Source organism: Quercus suber, unplaced genomic scaffold (genome assembly GCF_002906115.3).
Source record: "Quercus suber isolate HL8 unplaced genomic scaffold, Cork oak 2.0 scaffold_613, whole genome shotgun sequence".
Lineage (NCBI taxonomy): Eukaryota > Viridiplantae > Streptophyta > Magnoliopsida > Fagales > Fagaceae > Quercus > Quercus suber.
In genome coordinates, this window is record NW_027070056.1 from 133,828 (window position 1) to 149,453 (window position 15,626).

The 15,626-nt window shown below is 35.7% G+C and overlaps 1 protein-coding gene across 1 annotated transcript; it reads left to right on the top strand.

The window, feature by feature from the left end:
• Positions 1-2,743: 2,743 nt before the first annotated feature.
• LOC112009846 (uncharacterized) lies at positions 2,744-6,494 on the top strand. Its single transcript, XM_024042194.1, is given in 5 exon segments — positions 2,744-2,839; positions 3,076-3,518; positions 5,177-5,493; positions 5,496-5,779; positions 6,054-6,494. Coding segments are annotated over 5 exon segments (1,581 nt in total).
• Positions 6,495-15,626: the final 9,132 nt, after the last annotated feature.

The following is a 15,626-nucleotide window of genomic DNA, read 5'->3' on the forward strand; positions in this document are numbered from 1 at the left end:
AATGAACGGAGTGGTTTACAACGGACCATACCAGATGAGTTTAAAATGCCCCAAACTGTGTCGACGGGCATGAAGTCCGTCTCCCCTGCATGACTCATCCAGTCGTCTCCTTCCATGAAGAAGTAACGACTCTTCCAGTCCCTGTTTGAGTCCGGGGTCTCGTAGATAACTTTCAGAACGGGACTCCTAGGGACGAAGCTATACATGCCCCTTGACTTATCTATTTCGTCTGGACGGTAGCAATGAAGGAACTCTCTTACTGTGAGCCTCCTCGCTCCGTCCGACATGGCTCCGTACAGGACCTCCATGGCAATAAAGACCCTCCAGGCGTTTGGGGATACCTGGCTGACGGATATGCCTAGGTAACTTAAGAGTTCGCGGTGTAGTGAACTCAATGGGAACCGTAACCCAGCCTTTAACACCGACTCGTACACGCCCACTCCGTCCACTCCTTCGTAATAACACTTCTCCGACTTGTAAGGTAGACGGATTGGGATATGGTCAGGAATTTGGTAGCGGTCCCTTATTGTGTTGAAGTGACCCTCCTTGATGGTCGACATAAAAGCGTGGACCGTCCACTCTGGGGGCAAGATGAACTCCCTAAGTCCATCAACCCCTACGACGGACCCCACTATTTGTTCTTCGTCATCTGGAACCTCCTGGGCTTCAATCATCTCCAGGCCCTCATATGTTGAGGACGAGGAAGATGACGACGGACTACTCTCGCTTGAGACGTCGTGGTCTTTGGGACCTGACGGATATATCCCCTCGTAGTCCGCCCCGTCGGGAACGACCGACTGGTTACTTGACGCACTAGACATTTCCTACATATAATTAAAAAGCCTAAGACTCTGACGGGTTGGAGATAACGACGGACTCATTAAAGTGCGAATAAAGAAAAAAGGAAGGACGGATATAAGATAACTCACCAGGAACTTGTAGTTGGATACGACGAGTGACGGATACTTGAGTGAACGGGTTGTGCTCTGACAGACGTGACGGACTCGCTCTGACAAATCTCTTCCAGCAGCAAGTGGAGAAATGAGAGGCGGAGGCCTAATATTTATACTGGGAGTGCACGGAAGACGAAGCGACGCCTCGTTCCAAAACAACAGCCACTAGCAGATTGACATTTGGCACAACGCATTAATGCGCCAGCCCCTGACTCAGCATTGTACGGATGAAAATTTACAGACAGGCTACCGAGTTTTGAATCCGTCACCCCATGGGTCCGTACATATGTGCTGACGGACCCATCAGGTGAGGGGGCAGCTGAAAGGGGAAAAATCTCTTAAGCCCAAGTAGACGGATCCATCGTTTGCACAGGCCCTATGTGGACGGACCTATTGTGAACGGGCCGGACATGGACGGGCTGAATTACGGTGGGCTAGATATTCATGGGCCTGCTGAGCCCCTAAGGAGGGATATTTTGTCGGTTCTCGTAAGAGCCCAAATAGAGTCCTTGTGCTAGTAGGACTTCAGAAATCTGGTATACTTGGTAAAAATCTTCCGCGTAAGGAGGAGACTTGTTCATCACGTTTTGGACTCCACAAGAAGAGTCCTATAAGGAAAAGACTTCCGCATCAAGGAAGGGGGGTCAATCTCAAGCCACTATAAAAGCCCCAATACTCTCATAAGCCAAGGTACGCATAATTAACCCTCTCTAGCACTCTAGAGTTGTGAGCATTCTTTCTGACTTGACCTTCGGAGGGTATTTGGCCGGCACCACACCGGTGCTCTCTATTAGGTCCTCTTTTTTCTGTGCAGGTGTCGTCTCGAGGTGCGAGCATTGTGCAACTCACTGTTGATATTTTCGGCATCATCAATATATAACTTGGTTTATTTACAGCCCAACCGGCCACAGCCTCTGCCTTGAACTCCAATTGCCACCCCCACATTCAAATAAAAGAGATTTGGTCTAAAGGTTCCAAATATGCTTTAAAGATAAGTTTTTTCAACTAGGAGGAGCATTCTATTAGATCTGACCAAATTTCAACAATGTAACTGCTCTTTCCGGATAAGAAGCGAATGGAATATCTCAATCACTTTAAAATTAAATAATACCTGCTTTAAAGCTGATAAAGTTCACTTTGCAAACATCACATACTATATTTGTATGAACAACCTAAATTTCCAAATATAGAAAGTTGGACGTCTGAGAAGAGGAAAAAATAGTACAGTAAAATTTACTGAAGTAAATGGTTCAAATTGTGTAATGACAGTCCCGAGATTTAAATCAATTCCGATAAAGAAAATATAAATCAATAGTTATACTTATATATACAAGAATTTACGTGGTTAGATATAATACACCTACATCCATACAAAATATAAAAACTCTCTCATACCAAAACTCAAACACTCTCACAAATAACCAAAAAAATGTTCAAACCACACCAGCTAGCCCCCCTCCCCTTAATTAATTACCAAGAGAAAGAAAATAAGTGGCTGATTAAAATTGGCTAGAGAATAGGGTTATAAAGAAGTTCAGCACACAAAAGAAAGTAACAAATATTGAATAAAGGGACTCCTAATAATACAACTCTTGTTGGGCTAGAGATGTAGCAGACTTTAATGGGATTTACTGATTCAATGCCATGTGCCGCAAGTAAGGTGTAATATATATTTATTATACTTTAAAGTAATTTCAAGCCAGATCAACAGTTCACCAAACTATAAATTAGCTTAGCTATGCAGTCACATATATACCTTCTCATCCTTGATGTTATCCATTTAACAATCCATGGCATACAAACAGACCCAAAAATATCATGGCACCGTCAACAGCATTGTCGTGGCACTCTGCTTATTTGCAGTGGTGGATAACACAGTTGCAATTGTAAGCCTCTCATTTATTGTTTCCAACCAAAGAAACTAGAAAAGGGTTTTTCACAATAATTATTTTATGCATCAGATATATGATCTTATAGTCGTGTAAGACTCACACACTGTTAGAATTTATGTATACATTCGATGCATGAGATTCCTTCTCATTTTTCTATAGCTTTTTAGTTCTTTCACACTTTCTCTATAAAACTACTATGAAGCTTTCAATTTTGATATATATGGTTTCAGTGGCTCAATCATGGAAAAGATATTACTAACCGAAGGTACGCGAATGATGAAGTGCTGATAAACCCATTGACAGTGTCAAGACTGAGGCTGAAATGGAAGTTCTTTGCTGGCAAATACATATCTGCAACCCCAGCAGTAGACAGTGGAGTGGTCTATTTCCCATCATGGAATGGATATTTGTATGCTGTAAATGCTTTCACTGGTGCTTCAATATGGAAGCAGAACCTTAGTGAATTAAGCGGAGTAAATGGAACGGGAATTGTTGTGAATGTAACTGTGTCAAGATCAACACCAACGATAGTTAATGATCTCTTAATTGTTGGAATTTATGGACCTGCTGTTGTGATCGCTTTGAAAAGATCAGACGGTAAGCTCGTTTGGTCGACTCAACTTGACCCTCGTCCTCGAGTGCTGATCACCATGTCTGGAACAGCCTTCCTGGGGTTAGTCATCCTTCATATACTCTTCAATACTGTTAGATAGGGACATAGGGGTGTGTAACTGTGTATTAATCCTATCAATCCGACCCAATATATTAATCAGGTAATACTTGTCATACACAAGCTAGTATACATAATTTTATACATATCTAACTTTTGAACTGAAATCGTGACTTGAAGTTATAATAATTCAAATTCTTGACTTTAATTCAAAAATGGGATGTGTATAAAATTGTGTTCAGTAATTTGTATATATTACTTAATAACTTGGATAGGTTTTTCATGAACCGGTGAATTGTGTAACTTATGTTGGACTCAAAATATTATTTGTAAACCTTGGGTTGGGCCTTTTTTTTTTTTGCATAAGGTTGGGACGTGTTTTTATTGGCAAAAATTGTCAATCCAAATGACCCAATTCATGCTATATATAATTTGAAAATTATATGTGATTTGAATTTGTTCATTTGATTTATCTAATCTAAATTTATTTGTTTGATTTTAGTTTTTTTTTTTTTTTTTAACCCTTAGTTTTAATAAATTGGAATGTTAAGACTATTTGTGTAAATTAAAATTACATATAAGATAGTGGGCTTCAATGATATAATAAAAACTTAACTTTGTGGCCCAACTCGACGACCCAACCAACCCAATTCAACTTGATACTTACAAGGTATTGGGTTGATTTTTAGAGAATTTTTTAATTTGAGGTTGGGTTGGGTTGAAAATTACCCTAAAACCAACCCAACTTAATCTAACCTTTGCACACTTATGTACTCAAATGTTATCCAGATTTACAAGTTAGCTAGTCACCATTTGAGGCTAAAAACAACTAATTTTGTTTTGGTATGTTTGAATTTATATCAAATGATATTAATTTAACTTGTTATATTATAAAAAAAATTATTTAAAAGTTACTATTCTAATTATTTAGCTTGAAAATTATAATTAAGTTCTTATATTCTAGTTTTTTGATATTTTCTTTTCAATTGATAATATGAATAATCCAGTTAATCTTTATTATGACATAATTAATCTTAGGTAAGATTTTATTAATTTTAATTCCATTAAAAAATTATGTAAAAAAAATTAAAAAAAAACTATAACAAGTATTGTAAAAAAAATTAAAAAAAAAAATTGTTGGCATTAATTACATCATTTAAAAAAGAATGTATATAGCCTTATTATCTAATTTGATATATCAATTTTAGTATTTTCTATTACTTAATTTAATACATTTTCTAAACTTTTAGGTAAATCATCAATATACTAATAAATCTATCATATATATTTAATTACGAAAACATTCGAGATATAAATTTTTTTTTTTTTTTAAACTATCATATAGACTTAAGAACCTATAAAACCAAAATTATGGAACCTTACTCCAGTCGAGGTATTTATGCAATTGCCTAAAAGAGCCAACAATATTAGTCTCGTGGACTTTATATAGTCTACGTGTGTTTTCCTTATTTGATCCTTCTTTAATTGAAACCAACCTAGACGATATAAAGTTCTTTATACTTCATTCTTTTCCATGATTTTTTATTTTTTATTTGTAATAATTCAACTGTTACAATAATTGAGGAAGGGATTCTTGATTATTCTCATATAAAAAAACAACTACAGCTATAAAATTCTTTACTTTTAATCCTTCTGTGTAGGACTTTCTATGTTGGGATTTCATCACTAGAAGAAGCATTACCAGCTGCTCAATGTTGCACATTCCGAGGCAGCTTGGTAAAGCTTGATATTCGAACCGGTAGAGTCCTTTGGCAGACTTATATGCTTCCTGACAATGGTGGCAAATTAGAAGGTTACGCGGGTGCTGCTATTTGGGGAAGTAGCCCTCCCATTGACATAATCAGGAGACATGTTTATGTAGCAACTGGGAACCTGTACACGGCTCCAGCCAATGTGACAGAATGTCAAGAAAAGCAGAACAATCAGACAACACCACCTACTCAACCTGATCAGTGCATTTGCCAGACATCCATTTCAATTCAATTTTGGCCTTGGACATGAACTCTGGGAAGATCATATGGTCAAGGCAATTGGGTGGCTATGACATATTCTATTTTGCTTGTTTAACACCTAATAACCCCGATTGTCCACCAGGGCCTAATGTGGATGCAGACTTTGGCGAGGCTCCAATGCTGCTAAGCATATTAGCTAATGGAACAATACGTGATGTAGTGGTAGCCGTGCAGAAAAGTGGGTTTGCTTGGGCTTTAGATCGTAACAATGGCAACATAGTTTGGTTCAAGGTAAAGAGTCATTAAAGTGAAATCAATACATTGTACATAGCAGCGGTGACCAAGTTCTATTTACAACATAAAATCCGTGTAGTACATATAAATACAACCAAATTTTTTTAGTCCCCAAAGTTTGGTAGCCTAGACTAATTAATCAGGGCAATCACATAAATTGTTTGTTTCTGTCATTCTATTCTATCTTATGTCATACTCTTTGTTATTTTCATAATTGACATGTCCAGTTGTCCTTATTTTAATGTGTTACTAAAATTGACGAATTTTCTAGTTGGCAGGACCAGGTGGAGAGGAGGGAGGAGGGCAATGGGGTGCCGCCACAGACGGAAGAAGGGTGTACACAAACATTGCCAACAGCAACCGACAGAATTTCACATTAAAACCATCAAACCGGACTACAACAGCAAGTGCATGGGTGGCATTGGATGCAAATTCTAGTGAAATTTTGTGGTCCACAGCTGCCCAAGCACCTGTTTCAGTAGCCAATGGTGTTGTTTTTGCGGGGTCCGTAGCTTCTAATGGTCCTATATATGCGATGGATGCCAACACTGGGAAAATTCTATGGTCAAATAATACAGGTGCTACTGTTTATGGAGGTATATCAGTGAGCTATGGGTGCATTTACCTTGGAAATGGATATACAGTTGGCCTAGCAAAATTCCACACTACTTGGACTCCTGGAACTTCACTCTATGCTTTCTGCATTGTGTGAGAGAGCCTCATCATCCTTAATAAAGCCATGGAAAGAATAGTGTCTAGTGTCAACATTTACATTTCATGTTGAGATACTTGGAATAAAATTATGGCAGATGTTCATCCTCTATAGTAACTACAAGTGAAAGTGCTTTCATTGTGACCTATTCATAGTAGGAAGTAGGAACTAACAAGTCCAACAATGACTCATAGACATAGAGATAAGTGAATGTCAGTTCACATTTTATGTAGTTAACAAATTCCATGTTTAGATGTGCTTTAGCAACAGAAATTCCTGTTTTACGAGGCTTTACATATAATGTTACCAACAAGAATTGATACTTCTAAAGTATCAATTAATTAAGATTAGAATCAAACGCTAAAGATACTAGGGACTAGTAAACATAAAATAAAAATAAAAGAATATTATAACATATTACTTCATGTTGTTGTCAATGTTAGCATTATTGTTGAAAGAGAGAGAAAAAAATGGAAAAATCAATATATAATGAAAACAAAATAAACATGATTCAACGTAACAATCTACATCCACAATAGAATGCCTTAAGAAGTTACTTCGTTACTATTGGTGTAAAGTATACATTAAAAGGTTTATATATAAGGATACATTATGATTAAAATGGAAACCTTAATCATAGTAACACATGGTCTTCTAAACAATGCCAGGATGTATAGACTATAAAGTCTATAGACTATTATATTTTAATAGTTTTATTCGCCTTATCTTGCTACACTTAGCTTGATGCATGGTGAAGGGCTAAGAATATGTTCAACCAAAAAGATTATTAAAAATTAGTTGTATTTACTATTTAGTGAAATTATGCAATTAGAGCAACCGTATAATTTGTAAAATTTACTCAATAATGATTTTTTTTTCTTAAATTGTAGAATAAATGGTTTTATTAAAATAGACCATATTTTCATTATACATAAGTTTTATTTGAATTTATTTCAAAGGGGGATTGTTAAATATTTCACGTCGAAGTAGAGGTTAGCCTCAAGAATTTTAAACTAAATTTGTCCTTGTCACCTCATTTAATTTGATGGAGAACATAACATTCACTACAAAAAAACTGGACTATCCCAGTATTTTCAAAATCGCTGGGATAGCACCAAAAAGCGCTGGGATAGGAGCAAAAGTCCTATTCCGACATTTTTTTTTCCAGCGCTTCAAACTGCCGCGCAACAAAAGTCAGTATAGGGTCGCAGAACCTGTGCCAGCGCTTTTCAAAAGCGCCATGACAGAGCATGCCCTATACCATCGCTTTTGAAAGCGCTGGTATAGGTCTTGAATAAATATAATTTAAAAGGCCTATACCAGCACTTTCAAAAACGCTAGCACTTTCAAAAGCGCTGGTATAGGTCTTGAATAAATAAAATTTAAAAGGCCTATACCAGCACTTTAAAAACGCTGGCATAGGCAGTACCTATTTCAGCGCTTTCAAAAGCGCTGGTATAAGTTTTGAATGAATAAAATTTAAAAGGCCTATACCAGCGCTTTTGAAAGCGCTGGCATAGGCAGTACCTATTCCAGCGCTCTCAAAAGCGCTAGGTGTAGTGGGTCTTTTTGTTATATTAGGCTGGGCTACCTCCTACAGTACTAGGCCCAAATATTCTGAGTAACGGAGTTGAAACCAGTCTAACTACAACTCAATTTGGTTCGACTTATGCGCAAACGTTGAGTCCAAGTCCAAGGGAAGACATTGCAAAGTGGGCTTATCCTCTGTTTCTGCCGTAGAAGGAACTTTTCTCCAGGATCTACCGCAGGATTGACTTTTCTACCACAGAAAGAACTTTTCTCCGGTTTCTACCACAGATCTGACTTTTTTGCTGAGCAGCAAAACTTTCTGCCATGTAGTAAAACTGTCTGCTATACAATAAAACTTTCTGCTATGCAGTAAAGCTGTCTGCCGCGTAGTAAAACTGTTTGCTGTGTAGTAAGTAAAGTTTTCTGCAACGTGAATGAATACTCTTCATTTTTCTTACCGCAGAAATACTTTTCTACTTCCTGTACATAAACAAATCTAAAACTCAAAGAAAATACTCATCAAACAAATGTTAGTTTAAATAGGTTAGCATATTCTCAAATATATATACATACATATATGAGTATATATACTTATACGCATTCATATATACATCTATAAAATATATTATGCAAGACATGAGAGACAAGATATATGTATATATATATATATATATACTTATGGCAGGATAATGAGTAGTTTGTGTCAAAAGTAAAACACGTAATAACAAATAAAGAAGAAAGCTTTGGCAAAAAAAGGTTTAGCTAGTATAATAGTTAACACAGTAAATATAATAAAAAGGTACTACAACAGAATAACTAGTACAGCAAGTAAAGACACCACAGCAAGAAAACTGATGCGGCAGGCGTAATAAAAATGTGCTACAGTAGAATGACTAAATACAGTAGATATAAGTTATAATGAGAGAAATCAAATATATTTGCAATCAAAATCAAGTATTGAATCCTCCCATACGATAAGTAAACCAAGAAAGAACCCAAACCCCAACTTAAACAACCTTGTCATAGGCTTTTGCCATCAAAGTTGTGCATTTTGAAGAATAGGCCTAAATGGCTACTAGCTATTACTTTTGAGGATTTCAAAGAGTGGGTTTGCTAAGAGGGAGGAAAAAAATATTCTATTGATGCATGCCCCTATTCCTACCACGTTTTCTCTCTTCTTTTTACCACTTTCTTTCTTTCTTTCTCTCCGTTCTTTTTTTTTTTTTTACTCTTAGTTTCTAACTACTATCTTGCCGTGAGTTATTTTTCTCACTTGGATCTTTTCCCTTTTGGATCCTCCTCTCCCTGGGTGCCTCTCCTAGGTGCTTACTACTCTCTTCCATGGGTCCCCCCCCCCCCTTTAGGTGCTTCTCCATTCGGTCCTCCTTTTATTCATAGCTACCTCTTCCTTTTATAGTGAGCTAATTCAATGGTATTTCTCCCTTTTACTCCTAGGGTTTTACCAACTGTTTTTGGTTTGTTGTGGGTATCCTTTCAAGACTACCCACCAACCCATTGGTTGCCCCGACCACTGCCATTGCTCCAGTACATGTTTGCTACACCACTACTCATTTCACGACAAAATTTTCTTTTGTTTGTTCTTGTTGTATACCTCTACCTCTAGGCTACCTCAGTACCTAGCTCTATGGCATGCATCAAATGGTCTCAACCATCTATTACTTCTTTTGGATAAGATATCATCCCAGCAAGGTATATTCCCAAAAGAAGTCATGGCAAGAAACAAAATATAGACCCCCTTTTCTCCCCACCACCAAACCACGCCCTCTAAATCCTTTTGACCGTAGGCTCACCTCTCTTGTATTGGTTGGGTACAAGTTGGTGGTGCTCTGGCCCTTCTATTTTTTGTCTTCTTTCATTCCCACGTCGTTTCTACCATAGCAGATTAGTTCTGTTTTGTTCTGCTGTGTGTGTTTTGTCTTATTTCCTTATCCGTTTCCTGCTGCGCTTATCAGTTCCTTTGGTTTGGCTTTTCTTTCCTTCACATGATTCCTGCTGCTGACACTTCCTGTTGTTCCTTGTTTCCTTTCATCATGCTTCTTCATATCAATTTTCACGCCTATCTTTTTTATACAAAATTATTTGGGCCTTTGTGGGCCAAATAATGTTGACTAGATCAAAAGGGTCTTGGGCCCAATTTATCTTCATCTACCAAAGACATTTTGCTAGAGAACTGTATTCTGCGACAAAACTGTACTCTACTGTAGATCACTCTCCCTTGCATTTCTTTCTTTAGACCTTTCTTGCTCTTCAGTCTTCTTGGTGGGTCTTGCTTTTCATTGGGCTTTCTTCCTCATGGGCTTTTGGATATGGATTCGCATAATTGGGCATCAACACTGGGATAGGTCATTTTTTTTTTTTTTAGCACTTGTAATGTAACTACAATATATATTTTCAAATACCTATTTTATAGCAACTATAATGAACCACAAAAAATTTCACAAGGTAATCATTATGAAAAATAAAGCTGGCACCTAAAGGGATATCTATTATCATATGCTTAGATAGGTCATATGCATTAACCACTGGTGCCTAACTAAACCAAGAATCACAAAAAGTCCAGTCACACAACCAACCACCAAGCTAATTTTGGATTAAATAATTTATGAAGGCAAATTAGCCAATGAGCCTAGGTGTAGAGCTATTCACCCACCAACCATCACATTCCACCATTGACAAAATTTCACCAACCCGACTGACAATAGTAGTTACCAACAATGTTGACATGGTGGTTAGTAGGATTTTTGCCAAAACCCCCAAGCATTTTGTCTCACAATGAGTGAATCCTTTTGGGAGGTCAGGGAAAAAAGAAAAAAGATGAAAACAACACAAAAACAAACACTGACAAACAAATCTAACTATGACATAGATGCCTATGTGCTGTTTATAACATCACAAAGACCTGAAGATAGATCTCCAAAGGGCATCAAGGTTAAATTAATAATAAACATAAGGAAATGGAGAGACCTATGCCAGCGCTTTTGAAAGCGCTGGAATAGGGTAACCTATTCCAGCACTTTCAGTCCACCTATTCCAGTGCTTTCAAAAGCGCTGGGACAGGTCCCTCCATTCCCTTATGGAGAAAGACCTATCCCAGCGCTTTTAAAAGCGCTGGGATAGGTCTTTCCCCATAAGGGAAATCAGTAACTCTATCTCAGCGCTTTTGGACTTCCTATATCAACATTTTTGAAAAATGCTGCTATAGACCTCCTATTGCAGCGCTTTGTAAAGTGCCTATTTTGAGCCGCCGTAATAGGATTTCCTATACTAGCATTTTCAAAAAGCGCTAATACAAGCTTATCTATTACGGCGGTTTGTAAAAACGCTGGGACAGGAAGATTTTTTTTTAGTGATTACAAATGCTTTAATGGATGATTAATAACTTTACCCTTCTTGTGCTAGGGAAGAGTAGTAATAATCTATGATTAGCAATGGCATGATAGTGATGAAAGTAGCAAAATTACGAGTATTCCTTTTCTTCCTTAGTGGGTTGTTTACTCCCATTTATCATTCATTTTCTTGGTTGCGCATGAATTTGACTAGCTTTAATTTACTGATTCCGTTGTCTTTTGCAAAATTTGTGTGAAATGAATTATGTCTAGATTAACAAGTGAGCGTGATACTAAATGAGGATTGTTGTCTATACATATTTCCACTAGCTCATGGTCTCCATATTTGTCATAGCAGCGTCGTATCTATGAAACATGTGATTTTTTTTAGTATGTTGTGCAATAGCAAAAACTCTAATATCATTTATTATAATTTGGGGCTAGCAAAAGCGCATTCACATGAACAAAAAAATAAAACATCCACACGAGACAACAATATTTAATATGGTTCAGCAAACTCTATACCTACATTCACGAGCAACACCAACCAAAATATCAACTATCAACGATATGAATTACTACTCCAACAGTCTACCAAAGTACTCATTTTCTTCTAGAAGTTTTTCTCCTCTCCCATGTTTCAAACCTTTGCAACAATGCCTAGTTATAAAACTTCAATCATAATCATTAATGGACAAGGAATACATATATATTACTTCTTCAATAAAGAATATCTTTCATTCTATATCAAGGAGAATCCCTATCTTTCATACCAAAGAAAAATCTTTCATTTTATATCAAAGAAACTCAAACCAAAAATAATTAGAAATTTGAGGCAGTATTCAACATAGCAGATCTTCTTTGCTCCTCTACTGGTTGTTGTGAAGGCTGAGAAGTGGGATTCTTTCCTCAGCATGAAAGTACTTGGTGCAAAAACTCTCCACCATGTAGTTTCGCATGTTGCATTGGACCCTAGCTTTAGCGTGGTATATACACCATGTGTACATGCCCAATATCAGTGAGAGACTTTCAGAACTCTTTGAAGCATAAATCTTTGTTTTAAGGGTGAGGTCCCATGACATTTAGGTACTCTCTCTCACCTGCTCAATGACATTTCCTTTATGCCCATGAAAAATAAATAAATAAATATAAAAAAAAGGATGAAGGTGGGATTTTATATTTCCTTGGGTAAGGTTTATTGAGCAATTTTGCGTGATAAAGAGATCTTCTTGCAAGTTTGGGCTCCTTGGAGACCTTTTCCTTTTCCCTATTGTGCAAAATAATAAATTAAATTAAATTAAATTTGTGAATTTATTCCAAAAAGGGAATCACCTCATTCAATATGATGGAGGACACATTATATGCATAATTTAACAAAAAAAAAAAAAAATCAAACCACATGCTCTCTCTCTCTCTCTCTCTCTCTCTCTCTCTCTCTCTCTCACAACAATTTCATTTTCTTCCATTTGAAACCCTATGTTTCACTTAGATTTTCCCTATTTTTTCCTCTCTTTTTCCTTTATTTGCTACAAAATTTCAAACCACATGCTCTCTCTCTCTCTCTCTCTCTCCAATTTCACTTCCATTTGAAACCCTATATTTCACTTAGATTTCCTCTTTTTTTCCTCTCTTTTTTCCCCTTATTTTTCAGTTCATCATAACTTTGCTATTTTATTTTTTAAAATATAGTAACAAATAGAAAAGATTCAAAGAAACTTATTTAATTCTCTCATCATTCATAAATATGTTGTAATGCAATAATGATTTATTCTTTTTTTTTTTTTTTGAGGAAACAATAATACTTATTAGAACAAACGAACACGAAATTAGTATATAGAGTTTTTTAAATAGGCTTGTAATATATTACACAACCAAAGTACCACTACAAAATAAACTAACATTTGTAGTAGTAGCCTAAGGTTATGAGGACTAAAACTCTAATACACACAACCAATGTGAAATAAACATCCCTACATTTTTTTTGAGGAAACAGTAATGATTTATTCATTGAACTAGTGATACCATAATCAAATCATGACTAATTAATTGGGTCCAAATTATCAATCTAAGTATAATGGTTTAAGGAATAATGGTTTAACATTAAAAAAAAATTTAAAACAAAAAACAAAAAAAAAAAACATTAGCACTTAATATAAAACTTAGTGTATCTAAGACTAGTTTTGTTTAGTGTAAGTAAGATGATTCGATGAACTAAATCTCACATCCCGGGAGACGGGAGAGATGCTATTAGCCCAATAAGCCAACATCTAAGACAAATTACTAAAATAATAATTCAATAATAATGAGATGCAATATTTTTCTCTTTCCATCTGAGTCCAATGGGATTTAGGGTTTAGATCAAAATTTGATCCATTGAAAGCTCCTTCTAACTACTCAATATTTTTAATATGCTTCTAAATTGTTCTAAATTACCAATATACCCTTTTCAAACTTTTGTTTGGCATCTATCACTTTTTAGATGTGACCAATGTTCTTAATACACTAATGTGGAAACTCTGATGAATTATAGAGCCCTAGACAGTAAGTCAGTGTCAGTGACCCCTATGCTAGCTTGGAAGATGAAGCCATTCAAGAGATATGAGGACTTATAGCTAGTAGTTGCTGTATATTAAAAAGAATGCAGTCCTTTCAAGGCATGTCATGTGCTTCTTTATTATAAAATGCCAATTCTATCACTTTAATATATAAGAACAAAAAGAATCATCTATATTTATCTTATATTAAGGTCCTTTTTGCAACCAAAACTAGTGGTTCAAGATCCAATCATATCATAAATCTTAAGGTGAATGATTATATAGATCAAAAATAATCATGGGTATAGCAATCCAATTAAAGAATCCAAATTATCTTGCTTGCATGAAATTAAACCTCTTCAATAAACAATACTACCCCATTAAATCTTGCTTGCAATTTGTCTTTTGCAAACAAAATCTTGTTCCCAATGAGACCTAAATAGGTAATTACAATGAACAAAAAACAAAGACACTAAGCTGGAAAGAGCAGCACCAAGTAAAATATGGATATGATACAAGGGATTAGGTATAACTAATAAGTCATTAAAGTATGTTTGTGTCCACAAACTTTTGCCTTTCAATCAAATTCAGCACCCCACTTTGTAAGGGCACCTATCACCGACACAACTCTCAATGTCACAAAAACCAAGGGCCTTTTATGTAATTGCATGCAACAATTTTCGGACCGTTATATTTTTATATTGACATTGACATTGTGCACTCATTATATTCATGAATCATGACTTTCATACACCTGTAAGTGAAAAAGAAAGAGAAAAAACTAAAAAGAGGCTACCCCTTCACAGTTGTCACGTGCTTGTGGCACGTGACTTTGAGATACTTGCGGGTCTACCTTAAATAACGTGGTCAACACCGAGGTTCTCGCATGGAGGAGCATCTATATACGTAATTTCTTTGACTTTTGCATTACAATGGTGAGAATCAAGAGAAATCAACGGTTTAGAGAACCCTCTACCAATTTAATATGATAGTCTCCGCAGCATATGATCAGGAATGGACTCCACTTGTGTGTTTTCTTGGTTTCACTTTATCAACTACTAGTCCTTAGAAATCTCACTCTGTCTCATCTCTCTCTTCCTTTTTTTTTTCAATTTTTTTTTAAACAACGTTATGAATACAGAGTTTATGAAATATTTATAGAAATTTTTTATGAAAAAAAAAAATGTAATTAATTTCTTTCACATTTTTTTATATTTCTCATAAAGAGTAATACTACAAACACAAACTATTTTACAATATTTTTACAAACTGTTATATGGCTTTAGCATTTTATAAATAGTTATTATAAGTAAAAATGTGATATTTATGATGAGTCTATATTAGAACTAGTAAAAATTTATTACATCTGTAATTTGTAAAAATGTTATAAAATAATTTATATCTATAGCATTACTATTTTCATAAAAATGGTATCAAAATTTTCTTCATTAACAAATGTCCTAAAACAACCCGTCAAAGACAACCCACTTTACTAACAACATAACACTTCAATCATTATGAAAAAGACAGTGAAAACATTCATTGTATTTTAAAATTTTTCACCTGATCAAATATTGGCCTCATACTTTACCAAGAAAAACTTTTCTTGGTAGTGTATGTACAACTAAGCATGCCCTTTTTGCTCCTCAGCTTTTCTTAAACATTTCTTGGATGCATCTACAACTTTGTTAAAGATTCTGCAACACCGAGTAAAACCCAAA